The sequence below is a fragment of the Triturus cristatus genome, chromosome 1_1 (genome assembly GCF_964204655.1).
Source record: "Triturus cristatus chromosome 1_1, aTriCri1.1, whole genome shotgun sequence".
Taxonomy (NCBI): domain Eukaryota; kingdom Metazoa; phylum Chordata; class Amphibia; order Caudata; family Salamandridae; genus Triturus; species Triturus cristatus.
The window spans coordinates 363,098,874-363,119,422 of NC_140579.1; the positions used below are offsets into that span (position 1 = coordinate 363,098,874).

A 20,549-nucleotide genomic window follows, 5' to 3' on the forward strand; every position below is an offset into this window, starting at 1 on the left:
TTCTGTTGGAGATTTTAAGCCAGTGAAGGTCACGGAGTGCAGTGGAAGCGGAGGTTCTCCTGGGAACATTGCAGAGCAGGCGGGCAGCAGCGTTTTGCACAACTTGAAGTTTTTTTGTAGTTGTTAAATCGGCTCCCAGGTATAGGACGTTGCCATAGTCCAGGCGAGAGACGACCAAAGCCTGGACTACCGTTCTTTGTGTGGGGGAGGGCAACATCCACAAGATCTTCTGGAGCCATCTTAAGGTGGCAAAACAGAGAGAGGCTACCTTTACAGCCTGCTGTCTCATTGTAAGTTTCTCATCAATGATAAACCCAAGGTTGCGAACTGCAGTTACAGGTTGAGGGGTCGGTCCCATATCATCTGGCCAATGATGGGGGCCCCAGAGATCCTTGTTCTTGCCTAGTATCACTACCTCGGTTTTATCGCCGTTGAGCTTCAAGAAATTTCTCTTCATCCATTTAGAGACACAGATCAGACCATCTTTCAGAGTAGAGGTGTTGTTACACTCTTTGTTGGAAAGAGAGAAAATGATCTGAGAGTCATCGGCGTAGGAAAATAGTGTGAGGCCAGCTTCCTCCACAATAGTAGCTAGAGGTCTTACATAGATGTTGAATAGTAAGGGGCTGAGTATCGACCCCTGGGGAACACCATACGCCGAAGGATGGATTGTAGAAGAGGCAGAAGCAGAAAATACCTGAAAAGTGCGATCTTTCAAAAAGGAGGCTATCCAGGCGAGCGCCATGCCCTCTACCCCCAGGGACCGGAGAGTCGCGAGAAGGATGGAATGAGACACAGTGTCGAACGCCGCACTAAGATCGAGAAGGATCAAGGCTGATGTTTCTCCGCGATCGACACTGTGACGCAGACTCTCGGTAACTCCAAGGAGGGTGGTTTCAGTTGAGTGATGCGCTCTAAAGCCAGATTGGGACGGATGTAAAAAGCCCGAGCTCTCCACAAAAGATGTCAATTGAGTATTTATGTGCCTTTCTAAGATTTTTGATAGAGTGGGGAGCAATGAGATAGGTCTGAAATTAGATAAGTTGGTAATATCCGCTCCAGCCTTTTTTTAAAGCGGAATTATCATTGCATGCTTCCACTCCTGAGGGACATATGACTCAAGCAGTGAAGAGTTAAGAAGTTGCATTAGCACTTGACGTGGGCTGAGATCGAGTAGTTTCAGAATCTTAGCGGGGACCGGATCCTGCGGGGAGCCAGATTTGATGCTATTTAAGCAGTGGAAAAAAGAAGCATCATCAAAAGGAAGCCAGTTTGCAAGTTTCGTCCTTGGAATGGGTGAAGAGTCCGGAATGGAAATAGGGTCAGGCAGAAATGCATCACAAGATGTGGAAGTACTTAGTGAGTCGTAAATGCGCTCTACTTTAGATATTAAAAAGTTCACCACAGAATTGCATTGAGCCTTATCCAGTGCGGGAGAAGCTGGTATTGTATCAGCTCCAGTTAGTCTCTTCACAGCTGAAAAAAGAGTACGAGGACAATTTTTAGCATTGGTTACTGTCTTTGAAACATAGGTCGCTCTGGCTATTTTACAATGATGGTGATAATCCCTGAGGGCTTCCTTGTAAGCTGTTTTACGGGAGGCAGAGTAGGAGCGTCTCCATTTCCTCTCAGATCTTACAGCTAGTTTTCATACACTTAAGATCTTCCGAGTACCAGGGCGCAGGAGGTCGATCCATCACCGTTCTTTAGCCCACTCTGCCACCCCAGTTCAGACATGGCCATATGCAATTCAGTCTCACCCTGTGCCTCATGGGAACAGTCCAGCCCGAACTGCCAAGCCATGCCTTTCCTGGACCGGAAACAAGCTTCCTAGGACCGGTTTCTGGCATTTCAGCCGTCTTCAGCAAGGCTTGCTTGAATCCAGTGGCAAAGTGAGCAAGGGACTCACGTCTGAGCATACCCTGCCAACTTATGGCGGACAAAGCGATACGATCAGCGATGTCAGGAGGGAGGACCCTGCGTGAACTGACTTTGTCACATACTATTTTACTTTTAAGCAGGGTGTGGTCTAAGGGGTAGAGCTGCCAACATTGGAACAGGTATGAGTCTCAGTGTTGGCTAACATATTGTAATTCTGGGCAAATCACATAATCTCCCCATGCCTACCAAAAATGAATGTGTCCTTGTGCAATGTAACTGGTGCTTATGTAAAGCCCTCCAATACCTGCGAGTCAAGTTCACGTTATATAAAACTGCAACAAAAAAAAAACACTGCCTGCATGTCAGAAAATCATCGGGGCTTATGACTGGGCAATCCTGCTCTGCTGCAGCATCAAGCTTGTCTACGGACAGCGCAGTTTCCAACTCGACTCTGACGCTTGGGCTTACAATTTCCATTTTCATGCTACAAGCAATGGCCTACAAGTCCCAGCATGCAAAGTTCTGTTGGCTTAAATGGTGGGACTGGATCAAGGTGCTTGCGCGCGGAGGAGGAAATGCAGTCAACGGGTTCTCATGTGTTCTCATATGTTATATCTTTTACGCGTAGATAGATCCCTCTGCTGACTCCATGCCCATAATAATCAGTTAACTGTTTTATATCGTTGCAGGCTATAAGAGCAATTAACAGATGTAATGACGAAATGACGGCTGAAGAATTCACGGACATGGTGTTTGATAAAATCGACACCAACGGAGATGGTAAGCAATATGTGCCTGCAGTGATGTCAGTGCACAAATGTTTGAGACACAACAGCTGCAATAACAGACATTGGCATGGAGTAAGCAGTATATGCCTGGCTTTAGTAGGCTAATGCATGGAATCACAGACATACATCTGCATATTTGTACATGCCTGTTTTTGTCTGCCTAGCATGTTAAACCAGGATTATTGCCTTTGCCAAATGGCTCATGTTTATTGGTTTGTCATACTTCAGGGTTGGTTCTGTATTACAGAAATATGTATACATACATTATTACACGTGTTAAACAGCAAAAAAATATGATAATTACATGGCCACTTTGGTCTTTGAACCCAGGGACCCTTTAATCTAGAAAATGATACGATAGTGTATCTTTTAATGAACCTGACATATTTGTAGACCTCAAAAATAGAATTATAGCCTAAAGTTGGTATGCAGGGAACACAGGCGAACAAGAGAAACATACCATGTGAACGTACCTGCAAAGAAAAAGACCAGCGGCTGCTGCTCTGCTATGGCAGAGGAGTGTTGTACACTTATCCCCTGCAAGCAGCTTAAAAAAATTGAAAAATGAAACGATATTCGTGTTCATGTGGGTTTGGCCGGCCATCTCAGAACAGCCAAACCGACATGCACACCGAAGCTGTCTTCAACGCGAGCTGCATTGTCGGGTTGGAGACAGCAGGCACAGGCTCCCAGTCTCACTGGGAACGCATATTGAGGGCGCTCAGGCCAGTCCTGATGCTGCTATCATACTGCCACGAACATGAGAGCAGCCGAGCTGCTGAGAAGTCTGAGAACATCTTCCTGCAGTGGACTGGAACCAAAGAAGAGCGGAAGACCGGCGATGCAGCAGGTAATTTTTTTTTTTTTTGCCCTTCGTCACCGGTTCACCCCCACTCCTTTACCTGGACACCGGCCGCTGCAGAAGAAGACACGCTAGCATAAAAGGAAAAACAGTATTCATGCTGAAAGAAATAGAGACCTAGTAAAGTCAGGTTAAGCATCTTGTTGAATGGTGCACATTAATACGTCTTGTTTGTGCACATACAATTACAAATGAATGACACATGTAAGTACATAAATTCAGCATTAGATTCATGTTGCACTTTAAGTAAATGTAAAGTAACTTTGAATGCACAAATAAAAGTTTAACTAAGAACTGCATTCTGAATAGCAATGCAAAAACATTAGTGCATATGTTTACATGAATCGCTTTTGTTTCTAATGTAAATGCTATCTAATAGTGTGAGGATGGTTTATCAAATCTGTAAAGACTACATTTCATTTTGATAAAGTTAAGGCACACAGTGTATAGGATTCTTAGTACTACAGTGAATGCACTTCATTATTGAATTTAAGTGCAACACTTTACATTAATAATGTTACAACACCTAAGTATGTAGTGCTTTGCACACATATATATTGCGTATTTGTGAAGTGTGAGGGTAAAGCCAAAATTACGCTGCTCTATGTGTCTCTGTGAGTTGCATCCTATCAAGCTGTAGGGAAGCTGATCGCTACAGGCAACCCAACACTGGTAGGAAAAGAGCAGGACCATAAGGACTGGCAAACAAAGAGGGAGAGAGAGAGGAAAGAAAACAGAGAGAGTGGAAGAGTAATAGGGAGCTGGAAACAGAAAGGGAGACAGCTGAGAGAGATAAGTACGTAGTTATTGGAAGAAAGGATGTGTTAGAGACGGACCCAGAGACAGCGAGGCATATTAATGTGTGCAGGTTGATTTCTTTTTAGTCTATAGTTTTGCCACAGATTTTTTCACAATGATTCTGTGCACTTGTATGCTCCAAGGCATTATCTTATTCAGCCTGAATGTAATGGATGCATTTAAATCGCAGTGTTTAAGGCAGAGATCGAAAGGGCAGAATCTGTGGGGTATGATGTGCTCAAGCTTTTTTATTTTAACAAAACAGTTCCCCTTCTGCTTGCAAAAAGACAACTGTCAATGGACGTTTAGGGAGGGAATCTCCTGTCGTCTGACGCTGAGTTAGGAACAGAGAGCTAAACAAGAAACAAGCCTTGTTGTCAGGGTGCCTCAGTGGTGGCTCCTACGCTAAGGTGGAGGAGCGCTGCCCCCTGCTTTTCGCAGTGTAGAAAAAGAAAAAATAAAACGATAACTTGATGCTATTATAATTTTATTTGTTTCTGCTGCGTGGTCTTGTAGGGACGGGGCATATCTGCTCTCAGAGCAGGGGTGGAGGAGTATTGGGCACTCTGTGAGTGCGTTAATGACTGATTGACTGGCCCAAGGTTAACTTGCATTTATTTTTTATTTAAGGCTTGTGCTTTTTTATATGCAGTTCCCTGAAGGGGAAAGACCAACAACATAGTTACAGCATATTTTGTTCTTTTTAACCACGCCTTTGACCCTGCCCCACACTTGCTGACTCTATCCCCATTTAACTCAAGATCACAGTTTCCACACTTTATAGGTCTTGCCTGAGCGCTAGCGCATGTGCTAGCTCAGGCGAGACCTTTAGTTAGCGGGTTTTCAAAGTGCTTCCAGAGTGGCCTAAAGCCTGCGTGCATGTGAGCGTGAACGTGCACAGGCCTCTCCTTTGGCGCGCACCACTCGCGTTTTTTTTTCTGTTGTTGTGCGTGCGCGCGCACACGACTCCCGGGCTTGATTGCTTTCACTTTCCTTTTCCCGTGCAGCCAATGTTTGTTTCTTTTTCATTCTACACTATGAGGGTGCATTTGTTTTCTAGCTCACTCATTCGTGTGCTGCTTTCTTCTCTCAAACACCCGACTGTCCTACGTGCTGTGTTCTCTTTCACTTGTTAAGGTTTAGGTGCAGGAGAGGATCAAATAAGCTTCCATAAACCAACCACCAGACCTCACAACTGTCATACACTTATGTTAAGTGATATAGAACATTAGAATTTTAATAGAAACCAACTTATGCTGCAGTTTCAAATGGGAAAGTACTTTTTATTTTTCAACAAGTTTCACTTTCTTCCACAAAACATTTGTAGAGAGGGCATATATCAGTTCAATGACTTTGAGAACAGGCCTGGGTGAAATTTCAATTACACCGGGGTAATTTTGTGAATTTCATGTTACGCAAAAGACTGGAATGTAAGCGGCTGTCATTCGTGGTATTGTGATTTTGGTGCTATTGTGGCGTAAATTCACATAATTTGCCAACATTGTTTGCTTAATTGTACAACAAGTTACGTGATCATCATACATCCTTGAGACTCCAGCACACTGATTGAGCTGTATTCACTACATTCCACAGGCATGGTTTTACGATACTGTAACAACGTGAAAACAGTTTGCCATTCCCCATCATATAACCCCTTTCTGTAAGTGCCCTCTGCTTCTGCAAACTAAACATTACCTTTTTTTAACAAAAAAGAGGGCATGACACTATGTAAACGCTGTTTGTTGGACCTGGCCGGCGCTGTTTGTGTGTAAGGGCTGCTTAAACCCACGACTTGCGGAACCCGCTTCGCGGGTCCCGCTGCGGAATCTCCTCACCTTCACCGCCTGCTTGTGGTCTCCTGCCTGGCTGCTCTGTGGGGGCGTGTGAGGCTTCAGGGCTGCGAGCGCGAACCGGGACTCACCTTCCCAGGAGTCCCGGTCCCGGAGGCTGAGTCACCTGGCCCCGCTCTCCCTGAACGCCCCGCCCCCACCTTCTTACAACTTAAAAGGCACTTGGACCCTTTCCTCGTGGGACGCTGTTTGTTGGACCTGGCCGGCGCTGCTTGTGTGTAAGGGCTGCTTAAACCCACGACTTGCGGAACCCGCTTCGCGGGTCCCGCTGCGGAATCTCCTCACCTTCACCGCCTGCTTGTGGTCTCCTGCCTGGCTGCTCTGTGGGGGCGTGTGAGGCTTCAGGGCTGCGAGCGCGAACCGGGACTCACCTTCCCAGGAGTCCCGGTCCCGGAGGCTGAGTCACCTGGCCCCGCTCTCCCTGAACGCCCCGCCCCCACCTTCTTACAACTTAAAACGCACTTGGACCCTTTCCTCGTGGGACGCTGTTTGTTGGACCTGGCCGGCGCTGCTTGTGTGTAAGGGCTGCTTAAACCCACGACTTGCGGAACCCGCTTCGCGGGTCCCGCTGCGGAATCTCCTCACCTTCACCGCCTGCTTGTGGTCTCCTGCCTGGCTGCTCTGTGGGGGCGTGTGAGGCTTCAGGGCTGCGAGCGCGAACCGGGACTCACCTTCCCAGGAGTCCCGGTCCCGGAGGCTGAGTCACCTGGCCCCGCTCTCCCTGAACGCCCTGCCCCCAACTTCTTACAACACACCCCATTGGTCTTTGGCCCATAAATATCGGAGAGTGACGCTGCGCGGGAGCGCGCGGGAGCGTCCGGGGCTAAGACCGGGCAAAGAGCGGGCCGTTTGAGGCCGTTCGAGGACTGAGAGGACTGGACTGGCCCACCCCTTTTGGCCTGATATTTTTGGAAGCTAAATCAATAACTGAGGGGAAATAGACCTACCTTTGTCACAGTGCTTTAGCGCTATGGATCCAAGGGTAACCCGTAGTAAGTCTTCTAAACGTGGGTCACAAATCAGTGGCCCCATGGATGACTTTATAACCCGCACCAACATAGCCATAGACGAAGAGATATCCAAGCTCCAATCCCGGGTCTCGCTAGAACTAGATGCCGCCAGAAGAGTGTCCCAAGTAATTGCACTTTCCAAGAAATCCTCCCTAGGCCACATAGCCACTTCTGTCACCCCTGAGCGTCCAGCCCGCCCACATTGTATAGTCACTCAGGTAGATGTTCACCATTCACCGACCCCGGCTATTCCCCAACTTGCCTCAGGAAATAAGGATGAGGAAACCCCATCGACACCTCTTAGTGTGCACATCCCTGTCCCCATTGTATCTCCCCCGAACCTGTCTAATATTATCCCCAGTGGCAAACAACCGAAGAGGAAACGCAATTCTCGCTCAGCTTATTTCCGCAAGAAAGCGAAAATTGCTGTTCCAAAAGATCTGCCAATGACCAACATTACAGCATCCAATGCTGGAGTAGAGAATACCCCTAATACTCAGTCATGTAGTGAGGGGCAGGGAAAAAATCCATCTATGCCCCTCCTTAATACCCCAGCAGGTGAGGACCCCGAAGTAGACGGGTTAACCAATAATAATAAAGAATTTATAGAGGTGGTTTGGGACACACTTAAAAAACTTTTGTCACCTCTAGACCTAAGACTATCAAGGATAGAAAATAACTTGTTAGAAATGGAGAAGAGCATTATTGCTCTGGCCACTCTTGGGTTGAAAAGTCTGGAAAACCAGGGCATTATTGCAGCTGACTCAACGCCACAACCTACCGCACCCCAAACCAATCTAGCTTCCTCTTCAGTACCACCCACAATAAAACCTGTCCCCAAACCAAGGACAGTTACGGTGGAGCAAGCTCGCGTTAAACCAAAGGCTCCCCCACGAGGCCCCACACGTAACCTGCAATATCTCAAACACGAAACACTAAATAGACCGATTCCCAGTGAAACCCAGGTTCCCCCAGTCAAAGATAATTTTAGAGGTGGCTATATTGACCTTCCCCCAGAGGCAAACGACTATGTGGTTGTTTTGACGGGTGTTCCCATGATAGGTAATGGCCAATTTGAAAATCACTGGTCGCTGAAAAATAAAATAATGCACTGGTTAAATGTCAACAGACCAATCCCCAATGGTGGAAGAAGTCACGTACTGATGGTTCGCAGAACCCCCTGGGTAGGGCCAACGCTGAAATCCAGTCCGGGGGACTGCATAGTAGTGACCTTCGAAGACCCACACACGGCGCACCACATCTGTAGTTGGCCCAGTAATGATGACTCCTTAGTCAAACCCAAACCACTATCCTTTTTTTATCCTCCCCGACCTAACTGTAACCAGGGGGATAATTGGTCATTGGTCCAACACCACCAACGGCCGAATAGGTCCCGGTGCCACCGGGAGACCCTCCTACATTGGAATGGTCTCTCTACTTATAATAGATTTGGTGGCTTAGAGGAGGTGGATTGACTCCCTGTGCAATCACCCAAACAACCCCGAAGGGAATTCTTAACTTCGCAAAGGCATCATTCCATTGATTGTCCTGCCCCTGAGCCTGTAATAAGCCGAGTAGGACGATCCAACAATGCAAGGGTTGATGGGGTGACATTGTCATTGGACATAACAGTAAATTGTAGCAGGGAAGATTGGTCAAACTTGCTCTGCATGACCCCCCCTGCATCTACTTCTCTTGAACAGTCGGATTCTACCTGCCTTGCCCCCTATGCGACCTCCAATCTCCAGCAAATCGAGCCACTTGTGAGGTCTCCAAAACTTGTGGGTGCTGTGGTAAATATTTAAATTACCTGTACTATTTTTTATGCGGTAAAGTCTAGTAAGAATAACTCAGTCAAAATAAGAGGCAGAATCCGTGGTATTAGAGGTTCTGAAAAGGGCTTTATTCCTTACAAAGGAATTATAGTTCGAACTAGGCAACCATATTCCATCACCACGAAGGTTCAGGAAGGGATCAGCAATACATTATTGACAAGTAAAGATATTTATATGAAAAGCATTACATTAAGACAGATGCAGGAGGCGTAACAGCTGATAATACAGATAATACTACACATACGTAATGAAAATAGGCGTAAACATAGGCGTAAACTAAAAACGTCATTAAACATGACGTCACAGGTGGGTGGATCCATAAAAGAATCCTGCAATGTCAGCAGAAATATTTGGCAGAGATGCGTGCGCAGCCGCATGACATGTGATTGACGTGCAACTAAAGGGTGAAGGGGACTTGACATTTAGCTCTACATGTGGAGACAGAAGTCTGGGGGTCATGTCAACCTAATCCCAAATCATATCTAATATCTTATGTTTAAAGAACTGTATTATCCAAAAGGAAAGGTCTCTCGGACGGAATCTATTCTATACTGACTGTTAGTGCGTGTACAAGCGTCTAAGTGTCTACATGAGATGCGAGGGGGCAGGAATCCTCCATAGTAACGGGGCTATGAATTACTTGCGTGAGGACAGTGAGGCCTGGCCCTTTGCTCGGTAGCTGGAAGAATGTTTACCTAAACTACTAGACAGGAATGCATCGGATGAGGAGCGGAGCAGATAATCTTGAAGGTGAAATACAGTTTTTTGGCAGGCAACGGGCCGGATCAGGCATTGTTAGCCGCGCAGGGAGTAGGACAAAGTTCATGGATACAGATGCGGGCTCGGACTGGAGCTTTCAGAGGTAGAAAGCAGGAAAAGGCTTGATGGCAGAATTCAGGGCCTACTCGCCTGAATTGTAAAACGTGGAAAGTGAACCATATAAAGTCGGTGGCCTTTCATACTTAGGAACGGAATATCCGACTCATTCATGGCGGATCTGAAAGAGGACATGTTGACGGTGGACGCGCATGTATTTGCGTCTTCATAACTAGAACTGGAGGGAACATACATGTACTTGTAGCATGTACATGGAGCCGTTGGGGTCTAAGATAGGGGACATAACTGATCATAAAATTCATATTTCCTCATTCCCTCCTTGTCCCCTACGGACCCTCAGGAGATATCGATCTTCATCAATCCATCAATCTGTTCATATAGCATCATTTGTTCTTCTTTTTTCTTCCGGGATCTTGAGCGAAAACTTGAAGGCGGGATACACGATGTGGCACACAGACCACATATCGCTGGCCCACATTGTAGACATAAGCAGCAACTGAATAGTATGAGAAAGCCAATACCTAGGAAGGATAGAATCCTCCATCCCCAGGCTGACAACACGCTCCAGAACCAACCGGACCAAGTCCAGGTGCCTGGACTCTGGTGTATCTGGCTTATAATCTTATGAAGGCGAGTTATGGCTTTATATACTGACGGCGAGTTTTCTGGTATGAAAACACAGCAACTTGATCCGATGACCCTACAAGCTCCGCCCCTATCGGCCAGAATGACGTCAAGGACAAGACGATTTTGAAGAACAACAATCCGCATTGCAGACTGCTCCTCTGTTAAATTGCCTAGGGCGGAAGTAGTCTCATTCACTACTGCTTCAAGGGTTCTAGTTAATCTACGTATCAGTTTACTATTGGTGACTGTACCTATGTAGGGAAAGAAACCTTTATTGAAATCTGTGTATTTCTCCCATGCTGTTTCAGTGTAATCGACAATCGGGAGGTCTCTCTGCTGTCTATTGTGTACTAAATGGGTGTTCCTATGATAATCAGGCGGGGCTAGGAAAACAGGTGGCAGAAGGAATGCAATGTAACAGGTACCATCCCAATCTAGGGGTAGGCGTATGTATGCGGTGTGACCACAGATGAAGTAGGAGCGACGAGAAGCTCTAAATGTAGATTTGCCTTTATCACTGAATTCTATTACAGTGGTACATTTACTATGGCCCATGTGTTTTGAACCATTCTTTCTTACACATAATTCGCCTCTAACTGGAAATACTGACATAGCGGGCAAGATTGGTGTAGCTTCGGATTCAACATTCAGAATCATGAGGTTAAGCGTAAAGTTACCTAATCCATATACTTCATTTTCTAGATCAGTTCCTGTTCTTTTGGGAAGTCCCTCCTTGTTAGGGTAGCAGACTTTAAGCAAAACTAGGTTCAGGTTTCCCCATACCCAGTTGTCTTGATAAACTACGGAATTTGAATCTAGGGAATTAATCAAACTAAACCATGCTCCACAGGAGCCATTGTGTGTGAACGGATACGGAAAGAGAGGCAAAACTCCCTTATAGTTCTGATAGGGAGGGAGTCGGCCACATATCCAACAATTGGTAGCATTGCTGGTCTGATGGGAATGATGTAACATACTAATAAAAGTGTTGTTGCGCAGCGCAAATCTATAAGACAACTCATGCGGAGGTAGTTCGCTAAAAGAATGTTCAGCAGTAGCATTGTAAGCACGCTTAGAAATAGGGTAATACATATGTAGCAATATACTAGAAATGATGATCAGAAGACTTAGAAAAAACAAAATTAATAATGTCATTATGCAGTGACTACGAAGCGATTTACAGTACGCATGTTTTTTAAGCTGTATCTTTCTATTTTTCTCTCTATTTCGGTCCAGAGGATACATGTCAGAGACAAATTCAACCGATTCACCGTGGAGAGGACTTAAACAATCAAATTGTCTGACTTGCTAGACCTGAGTTTCAGTTTATAGAGTTCGTTCTCCGACCTTTCAACCAAGGGGAGCTTTGAGTCTGTCTGTGAGGGAATACAGGGCTGAGTGTTCACATCGGACGGTAGTCCATAAAATTTCTTGATATGGCTCGAGTGCAACCACCCTTTACGTCCCTCAATCTTCACGGCTGTCCTTGTAGTCAGCAGGACGAGCTTGGGCGACTGCCACCTAGGCTCCAGCTGGGTCTTCCGGTCAAAATTCCTCACAAGAACCAGGTCACCTGGAACCACGTCATGGGGCTTCACCTCAGTGTTATCGGGAAAAGCTGCAGCTACCTGTGAACGACAAGATTGTAGTGCAGACATCAAGGAAGCCAGGTAATCTGTCAGCATATTACAGTCAATATCAGTGATTTTACGAGGTATAGGCGTCCCCCACATATTTGGTGGTCTACCGAAGATCACCTCATAAGGGGATAGCCCTGTTCGAGAATGTGCTACCATTCTCATGTAAAAGAGCGCAACTGGTAAGGCTACTATCCAATCGACACCTTTTTCTCTACATATTTTGGACAATCTAATTTTCAGAGTTTGATTATGACGTTCCACGAGACCTGCTGCCTCGGGATGTCGGACACAGTGAAATTTCCATTGGTAGCCTAACAGAAGTGAAACATGTTTCATGAGCTCGGATGAGAACGGTTGGCCATTATCTGAGTACACGATACGGGGCAAACCATACCGTGGGAAGAATTCTCGAACTAACTGTTTGGCAGTAGTCGGGGCAGTGTAATCTGAGACGGGATACGCCTCTGTCCACCGGGAAAGAGCGCATACAACTACGAGGACATATTTGAATCCTCGACAACGTTCCATCTGGATATAATCCATCTGGAGGACTTCAAAAGGGTGATCGGGGGGTTGAAATCCACCCTGGTCTACAGGTACGCTTTTTCCTGGATTGAACTGACAACAAATCATACAGGTACGTACTTTCTGTTTAGCCGCTGCTCGTAAGTGTTTATTAAACCAAATGTGTTGAATACTGTCTAGCATAGCTTTCTCTTCTAGGTGCGCTGGACTATGTATTGTGTTAATGATGACCTGAACCATTGAGTCGGGGAGAAACCATATAGATTTTCCCTTCGTCATCCATCCTTGATCCGTTTGGATCCCTCCTAATTCAGTCCATCTCTTTATTTCTTCTGGTGTAGCATGTGTCTGTATATCACTTACATCGAGGGCGGGATCCTTAACTGTCATGCAGTGTGTTGGTGTCGGAACTATTGTCTTTGTCGTGCCAATTGGACGAGTCTGATTCTGAGCAGTCTGTTTAGCTGTTCTGTCAGCTAGGTTATTACCCTGAGAAATAATGTCAGTTACTTTTGTATGGGCTTTACACTTCATGATAGATATTGAAGTAGGCAGATGTATTGCATCTAACAGAGCTTGAATAAGGGGACCGTGCTGGATGTGGGCACCGTGAGAAGTTAAATAACCTCTCTCTCGCCACAGTACGCCGAAGTCATGGACGACTCCGAATGCATAACGTGAATCTGTGTATATGTTGACTTTCTTATTTTTGGCTTGAATACAGGCTTGTGTCAGAGCAATGAGCTCTGCTGCTTGAGCTGACAAGGTATCGATACAATTTGTTTCAATAATTTCAGTGTCTGTTGTGACTGCATAAGCGGCCACTAATTCTCCTGTATTTGTTCTCATGCATGAACCATCTACATACAATGTCAGGTCTGGATCTGATAATGGAATATCTGTCAAGTCTTGTCTGGGTTTCGTTGTAATAGTAATGACTTCAATACAATCATGTGCCAATGGGTCTGTTCCATTTAATGGCAAAAGTGTGGCAGGATTTAATGTACTACAACGTCTGATTTCTATGTGTGGCTGGAACAATGTTAATTCGTAACCCGTCAGTCTTGCTATAGTCAAGTGTTGTGTTTGGGTCCGGTTCAGGAGAACCTCTACTGCGTGTGGTACTTGTACTATCAATTGATGTCCTAACACTATGGCGTCGCTTTGTCTGATTGCTAAAGCTGTTGCTGCGACTGATTTCAGGCACGCAGGAAGAGCCTGAGCTACGGGATCTAATGTACTAGAAAAATAAGCACATGGCTTGTGTGATCCTGCTTGTTCCTGCGTGAGTACTGACAAAGCAGTACCTTCACGTTCTGTAACAAAAAGTGTAAAACATTTGCTGTAACATGGCGTTGCTAAAACAGGTGCTTGGCATAAAGCTTTCTTTAAGCTTTCAAAAGCTTGTGTATGTTCCTGAGTCCAAGGGAGGACAGTCGGTGTCGCTGCCTCCTGTGTTGTTAACTGAATGAGTGGTTTAGCTAAAAATGCATATTGGGGGATCCACTGCCTACAGTACGAAGTGAGGCCTATGAAGGCCCGTACCTCCTTTTGTGTCTTGGGTGGTGGCATGTTTACAATTAACTGGATGCGATCAGGTGTGAGCTGTCTCCCCCATTTGGACAGCAAGTGCCCTAGGTACACAACTTGCTGTACACAGAATTGTAGTTTCGAAGGGGACACTTTGTGCCCCTTGTCGGCTAAGAAATGTAAAACCGTCAGTGATGCTTTTTCACATTCAGGTTCGCTTCGTGCGGTGATTAGCAGATCATCGACGTATTGAAGCAGGGCAGTGTTAGCTGGCATGTGAATACTGTCAAGTTCTCTTTTCAGTGCTTGGCTATAGATGCTGAGGCTCTCTGTGAATCCTTGAGGTGCGCGTGTGAATTTAAAACTTCGTCCATTTAAACTGAATCCGAACAAATATTGACTTTCCGGATCTATTGGGACGCTAAAGAAGGCGTTTTTGAGATCAATTACAGTAAAGAACGTTGCTTCTGAATCTATGGCTGTTAATAATGAAGAGATATCTGGGACCACGGGGTATTGTGGTACAATGCATTTATTTAATTCTCGCAGATCAATAACTAATCGATATACTGGTGGTGCTTTTGGATCGGTTCGTTTAAGAATCGGAATTATCGGGGAATTACATATATTGGAGTCGGTTTCTACAACCACTCCTTGTGCGATGAGCTCGTCAATGATTTGCAGTAAAGCCACAACAGCATCTGGCGGTAATTTGTATTGTCGCATTCGTGGTAGTACCACTCCTGTTTTGAGTGTGACTCGATATGGTGTAATGTGCATACAACCTACATCAGTGGGGCCTTGTGCCCATAAATGTGCAGGTAGATTCTGTAACCGGTGATCCATGTCTCTAGACATGTAGTGACCTTTAAAGTCACGCAAAAATAGTCGTACTCCTTCCGGAGAACAACATATTACAGCTCCTAGAGCCTTCAATGTTTTTATACCTAACAAGTTTTCTGGACATGATTTCGTAAGTAATAGATCTGTAGTCCGTGTTAATGGACCAACTGTAAATGCAAGTGGTTGCGATACTTCGTTAACAGTTGGCTTTCCTGAAAAACCAAGGGAAATATTTTGTGAGCCTGAGAGGGGTACCCCTGGGACTTCGCTGTGACGGATAGTGGTTCTGCTTGCCCCTGTATCGAGTAGAAACTTTCTATCTTTCCCTAATAACTGACTTTGTACATAAGGACCTTCTTGATCTACTGGAACCTCAATAAGGGGTAAGCCAACTTCCCTCTCTAGGCTATTTCATGTGTAGCGCTGATACTCTGGATAGTCATTTTGTGCATACTGGTACATCTGTTGTGTCGTGTTTTGTGTTGCAGCAATAGGCTGTGGCTGTTGTTGTAGTTGTTGTTGTGGTTGTGGTACGGTCTGTTGTACAGCTGGCATAGGCTGTATATTCTGAGGTACTTGTTGTTGGATCTGATCCTGTCTAGGCGGACGTGGTCTCTCTTTCGTTATACCCGTAGAGATATTATGTTTCAGAACTGCGCAATCGTGTATATAATGACCTGGCTGTTTACAATAGTTGCATGTCCCTCTAACAGGACCTACTGAATCATTGGACTGTGTCATACCCTTTTTATGACCGTCAACTGGAACTGACTGAGCAACAAGCATTTTCATTTTTGTGTCTTTCATACGTCTTTGTTCATGTTCTTGTTCTTCCCTAATTCTATTGTGATGATATTGTAACATTTGTAACATCTGTGACGGTGTGTTTCCTTGCCAGGTACTCTCGAATTTCAGTACTCTACTCTTGACTTGGGGCAGGGAATTCTCAACTAATTTTGTCACAAACAGATGTGGATACGATTCACTACTTGCTTTTATGCCACTATTAATACCAAAACATTTTTCAAATCGGGAATAGAAATCACTAGTGTCTTCATCTTGTTTTTGTTTACAGGCTGAGATTGCACCCCAATCTTCCTTTTTCGTAGTTAATAAACGTGGTAGTACCTGCACTAATAATCCTGGTAATGCTGTAGTCCTTTCCCCAAGCCCTGAACCTGCAGCTCGGGCCTTTTCTTCGTTTTCTAATACTGTCCAATCTATCTTTTGGTCTCCCACCTCCCATTCCTTTTCTTTGAGTTTCTCGTAAATACCGGCGGGTAATAGGACTTTTAATATTTTCATAAGGTCCGGGTAAGTATACTCTCCCAAGAGTAACATGTCCTTTATCTCACGGTGGAAACCTGCTGGGTCTTTGTCATGGCTAGGTACTACTTTCTTCATCTCTAATAATTCAATTTTAGTTATGGGCGCGTACACAAACACGCGTTTAAAAATATTGTCCTCACCTCTGACTGGGTGCACTTCGCGTAAGGGATTCTGTCTGTCTATGTGATACGTTTTTCTTTCCAACTTGGGGGGAACTGAAACATGCTCTGGGCATACGAAGACAATGTACTCGTGTCGATATTCTAGAATTTCCTTAATTAAGTCAGTACCTGAACCTTTCCATTTATTCGTGAGTAATTCTATCAGTATATCAGGCAGGGGACCGGGATCGGAGTGTTGGCTTCTATATAATATAACGAGATGTTGTATCATGTATATACCAGCTAAACGCTGTTCGTCTGGGGTAAGATTCAAAAACGTGTGTGCTAACGCATCATCACTGTATTTTTCAGAACTGTCAGCCCATTGTACTGCTGACCTGGCTAATTCTTGTTCATCCATAGAATCGAGCATATGATACCCCCTTCGGTCTCGGAGTAATTTATCAGCAGCCTGGAATAAGTGTTCAGGGGACTTCATATTTAACATAGGGGCTTGAAAATGTCTGTTACATTCTGGACGTATCGGGCGTATCGGGTCATTAAAGTATCTGGTATTGTTACAAGGTCTTCCCCTACCTACATAAGCTATCGTTTCTAATTGTCCTGTGGGCATTTCTGATTCTTCCTCCTCCTCTCCCTCTGATTCAGTTTTGTCTGCCTCTAATCTGGCTTTATGTATTCGTTCTACTTCTTTGCGGATCTTTCGGCACATAACTACTATGCATGTCTGTTTATCATGCTTTCCCTCGGATATATTCTGACCCCATCGGGTAAGTACTTGCATTTCATCCTGGTCTACCTCGGACCTATCTCTGTCTCTGATCAAGCAGTTTATGAAGAAACGTAACAGTTGTCTCTGTATATCCGCTTTCTGGTATTCCATGGCTTCGTCAATACTTTCAGGGCCTTACCCTGTTTGGACAAAGCGATATATATTGTCTAAATGTTTAATCATTCCTGGTAGCGTCGTTAAATATATTGAGGCTCGTTGTATACGTAGTGATGATAGCACCATTCTGTCATTTTTACCGGGCACTGGATCATATCTACAATCTACAAGATGTTCCTTAAACATGTCGGATGTTGCTATTCGGGGTGTACGTTGGTTTGCTAAATCTCTAAGAGACGATTTGCTTCTTGATGGTGGTGTGGCAAAAATTGCTGTCGCACCTTCTGAGGTGCTAGGCATGAAAGGATTTGTGGGGTGTAAGGTAGAGACTGTGGATGCTGAAAAATCGGTGGAAACAGATGGACCTGTTGGATTGTGCGGAGGAGTTTGTTGTCGCGGAGGTGGGGGCAGATGATCTCGGTGTTGAGCTCCAACGACGGGTGGCGTGTGTGGTGGATCATTAACATATTCGGGAGCTACGTCGTCTAAATAGGAGGAAAGGAAAATATCTTTTGCGGTCTTGGGATGTGCTTTAATCGGGAGTAATGGGGGTGGCAAATCTTTCGGTATTTCCGGGGTGGCCTTAGGTAAACCTTCGGCCAAAAGAGGATACATACCATTCATAAGAGTGTTTCGTTGTCTGTCTACTTGTTCTGTTTTTACTCGGATACCTTCCTCAACTAATACGTTTTCTCGGGCTCTATTTGAGTTCTCCCTACTTTTCTCTTCCAGTCTGAGCGCTTTCTCTGTGCGCCTATGCGATTCTTTACGCCATAACTCAATAGCATCTTTCTGTGACTGTCTGGCTTTCTTTTTCCATAATTCTTCTTCTACTCTCATGATGCAATCTGCATCCCATGTCCCAGCTGCGGGCCACCTCTGACTTTCTGCTAGATCCTTGGTGTAGTCCACCCATAAGTCAAGATATAATACGGCATCTAGGCCATGTTTATGATACATAAAATACCCTGGAGTGTCCCTAGGTGGAATGGGAACAGCTTCTTCGAGTACTCCTTTTCTAGTTTTGATCTGTCTTAATTTTGAAAAGAACGGCATCTTTAAACTTTGTTACTTGGTTCTTACTTGAACTGGACTTGAACACAATTAATACGATAAACACAATATAGAACACTCATTCATACCACAATTTTTGGACACAGTAAAACATTTAACATTTAACATTTAACTTTTAACGAACAATGATAACTAGAAGAAAACTAGTTACTGACATAATACTAATACTAGATAATACTGATTTATATATACATGAACATACTGGATATACTGCTAAACAGTACAGATACACTGCTAAAACAGTGCAGACCGGATCTGTGTACCCAAACCCGTCAGGACCGGCACAAATTAATGTGCACGTCTAACTGCCTCCCCAGCAACGGTACTCACCGGGTAGCACGGAACGGAAGGCCTCGGAACTGAACTGAACTGGACCGGACTGGACTGGACTCGACTCGGAACTTCGGAACCTGGTGGGCCTCTGTATACCTCGGATCTTGCTCTCTCAGCTAGGCTCTGGTCGGGATACTTCGCACTTCTCACCGCCTCGTCTGGGTGTTGATCGCAGCCTCAGTCACCCCCGCCTGGTCGGAGGGAGATACAGGAAATCCTGCGGGTACGCGTTGTTGTCCGTCCGGCTGTGGCAGGAGACCGGGCCTGCAACGCACCTCCGGCGCGTGAGATGAGAAAGTGTCCCTATTCGGGCGCCAATTTATGTGGTAAATATTTAAATTACCTGTACTATTTTTTATGCGGTAAAGTCTAGTAAGAATAACTCAGTCAAAATAAGAGGCAGAATCCGTGGTATTAGAGGTTCTGAAAAGGGCTTTATTCCTTACAAAGGAATTATAGTTCGAACTAGGCAACCATATTCCATCACCACGAAGGTTCAGGAAGGGATCAGCAATACATTATTGACAAGTAAAGATATTTATATGAAAAGCATTACATTAAGACAGATGCAGGAGGCGTAACAGCTGATAATACAGATAATACTACACATACGTAATGAAAATAGGCGTAAACATAGGCGTAAACTAAAAACGTCATTAAACATGATGTCACAGGTGGGTGGATCCATAAAAGAATCCTGCAATGTCAGCAGAAATATTTGGCGGAGATGCGTGCGCAGCCGCATGACATGTGATTGACGTGCAACTAGAGGGTGAAGGGGACTTGACATTTAGCTCTACATGTGGAGACAGAAGTCTGGGGGTCATGTCAACCTAATCCCAAATCATATCTAATATCTTATGTTTAAAGAACTGTATTATCCAAAAGGAAAGGTCTCTCGGACGGAATCTATTCTATACTGACTGTTAGTGCGTGTACAAGCGTCTAAGTGTCTACATGAGATGCGAGGGGGCAGGAATCCTCCATAGTAACGGGGCTATGAATTACTTGCGTGAGGACAGTGAGGCCTGGCCCTTTGCTCGGTAGCTGGAAGAATGTTTACCTAAACTACTAGACAGGAATGCATCGGATGAGGAGCGGAGCAGATAATCTTGAAGGTGAAATACAGTTTTTTGGCAGGCAACGGGCCGGATCAGGCATTGTTAGCCGCGCAGGGAGTAGGACAAAGTTCATGGATACAGATGCGGGCTCGGACTGGAGCTTTCAGAGGTAGAAAGCAGGAAAAGGCTTGATGGCAGAATTCAGGGCCTACTCGCCTGAATTGTAAAACGTGGAAAGTGAACCATATAAAGTCGGTGGCCTTTCATACTTAGGAACGGAATATCCGACTCATTCATGGCGGATCTGAAAGAGGACATGTTGACGGTGGACGCACATGTATTTGCGTCTTTATAACTAGAACTGGAGGGAACATACATGTACTTGTAGCATGTACATGGAGCCGTTGGGGTCTAAGATAGGGGACATAACTGATCATAAAATTCATATTTCCTCAGTGCAACTGTTTCTCCTATGCCTATGCCTATTGACCCCATCAAGGTCTCTCCAAAAGCTGACTCTGTCTTAAAAATCCTATCTTGGAATGTGGCTGGTCTTGGTCGTAACTTTGACATCCCCGAATGGAACGACTTTCTGGAACCCTTTCATATCTGCCTCTTTCAGGAAACCTGGTGTTTGGAGCCAAGACACCGAGTGGGATTCTCCACCTTTTTTATCCCCGCAGTCCAGGAACAAGGATCCAAAGGTCGCCCGTCA

The 20,549-nt window shown here is 45.1% G+C and overlaps 1 protein-coding gene across 1 annotated transcript in view; it reads left to right on the top strand.

The window, feature by feature from the left end:
* The window catches only part of GUCA1A (guanylate cyclase activator 1A), a 242,968-nt gene that overhangs the window by 191,009 nt on the left and 31,410 nt on the right, over nucleotides 1–20,549 (top strand). Inside the window, exon 3 of the mRNA XM_085630949.1 lies at nucleotides 2,571–2,661. Coding sequence (XP_085487075.1) covers nucleotides 2,571–2,661 — 91 coding nt within the window. The remainder of the gene's footprint in view (nucleotides 1–2,570; nucleotides 2,662–20,549) is intronic.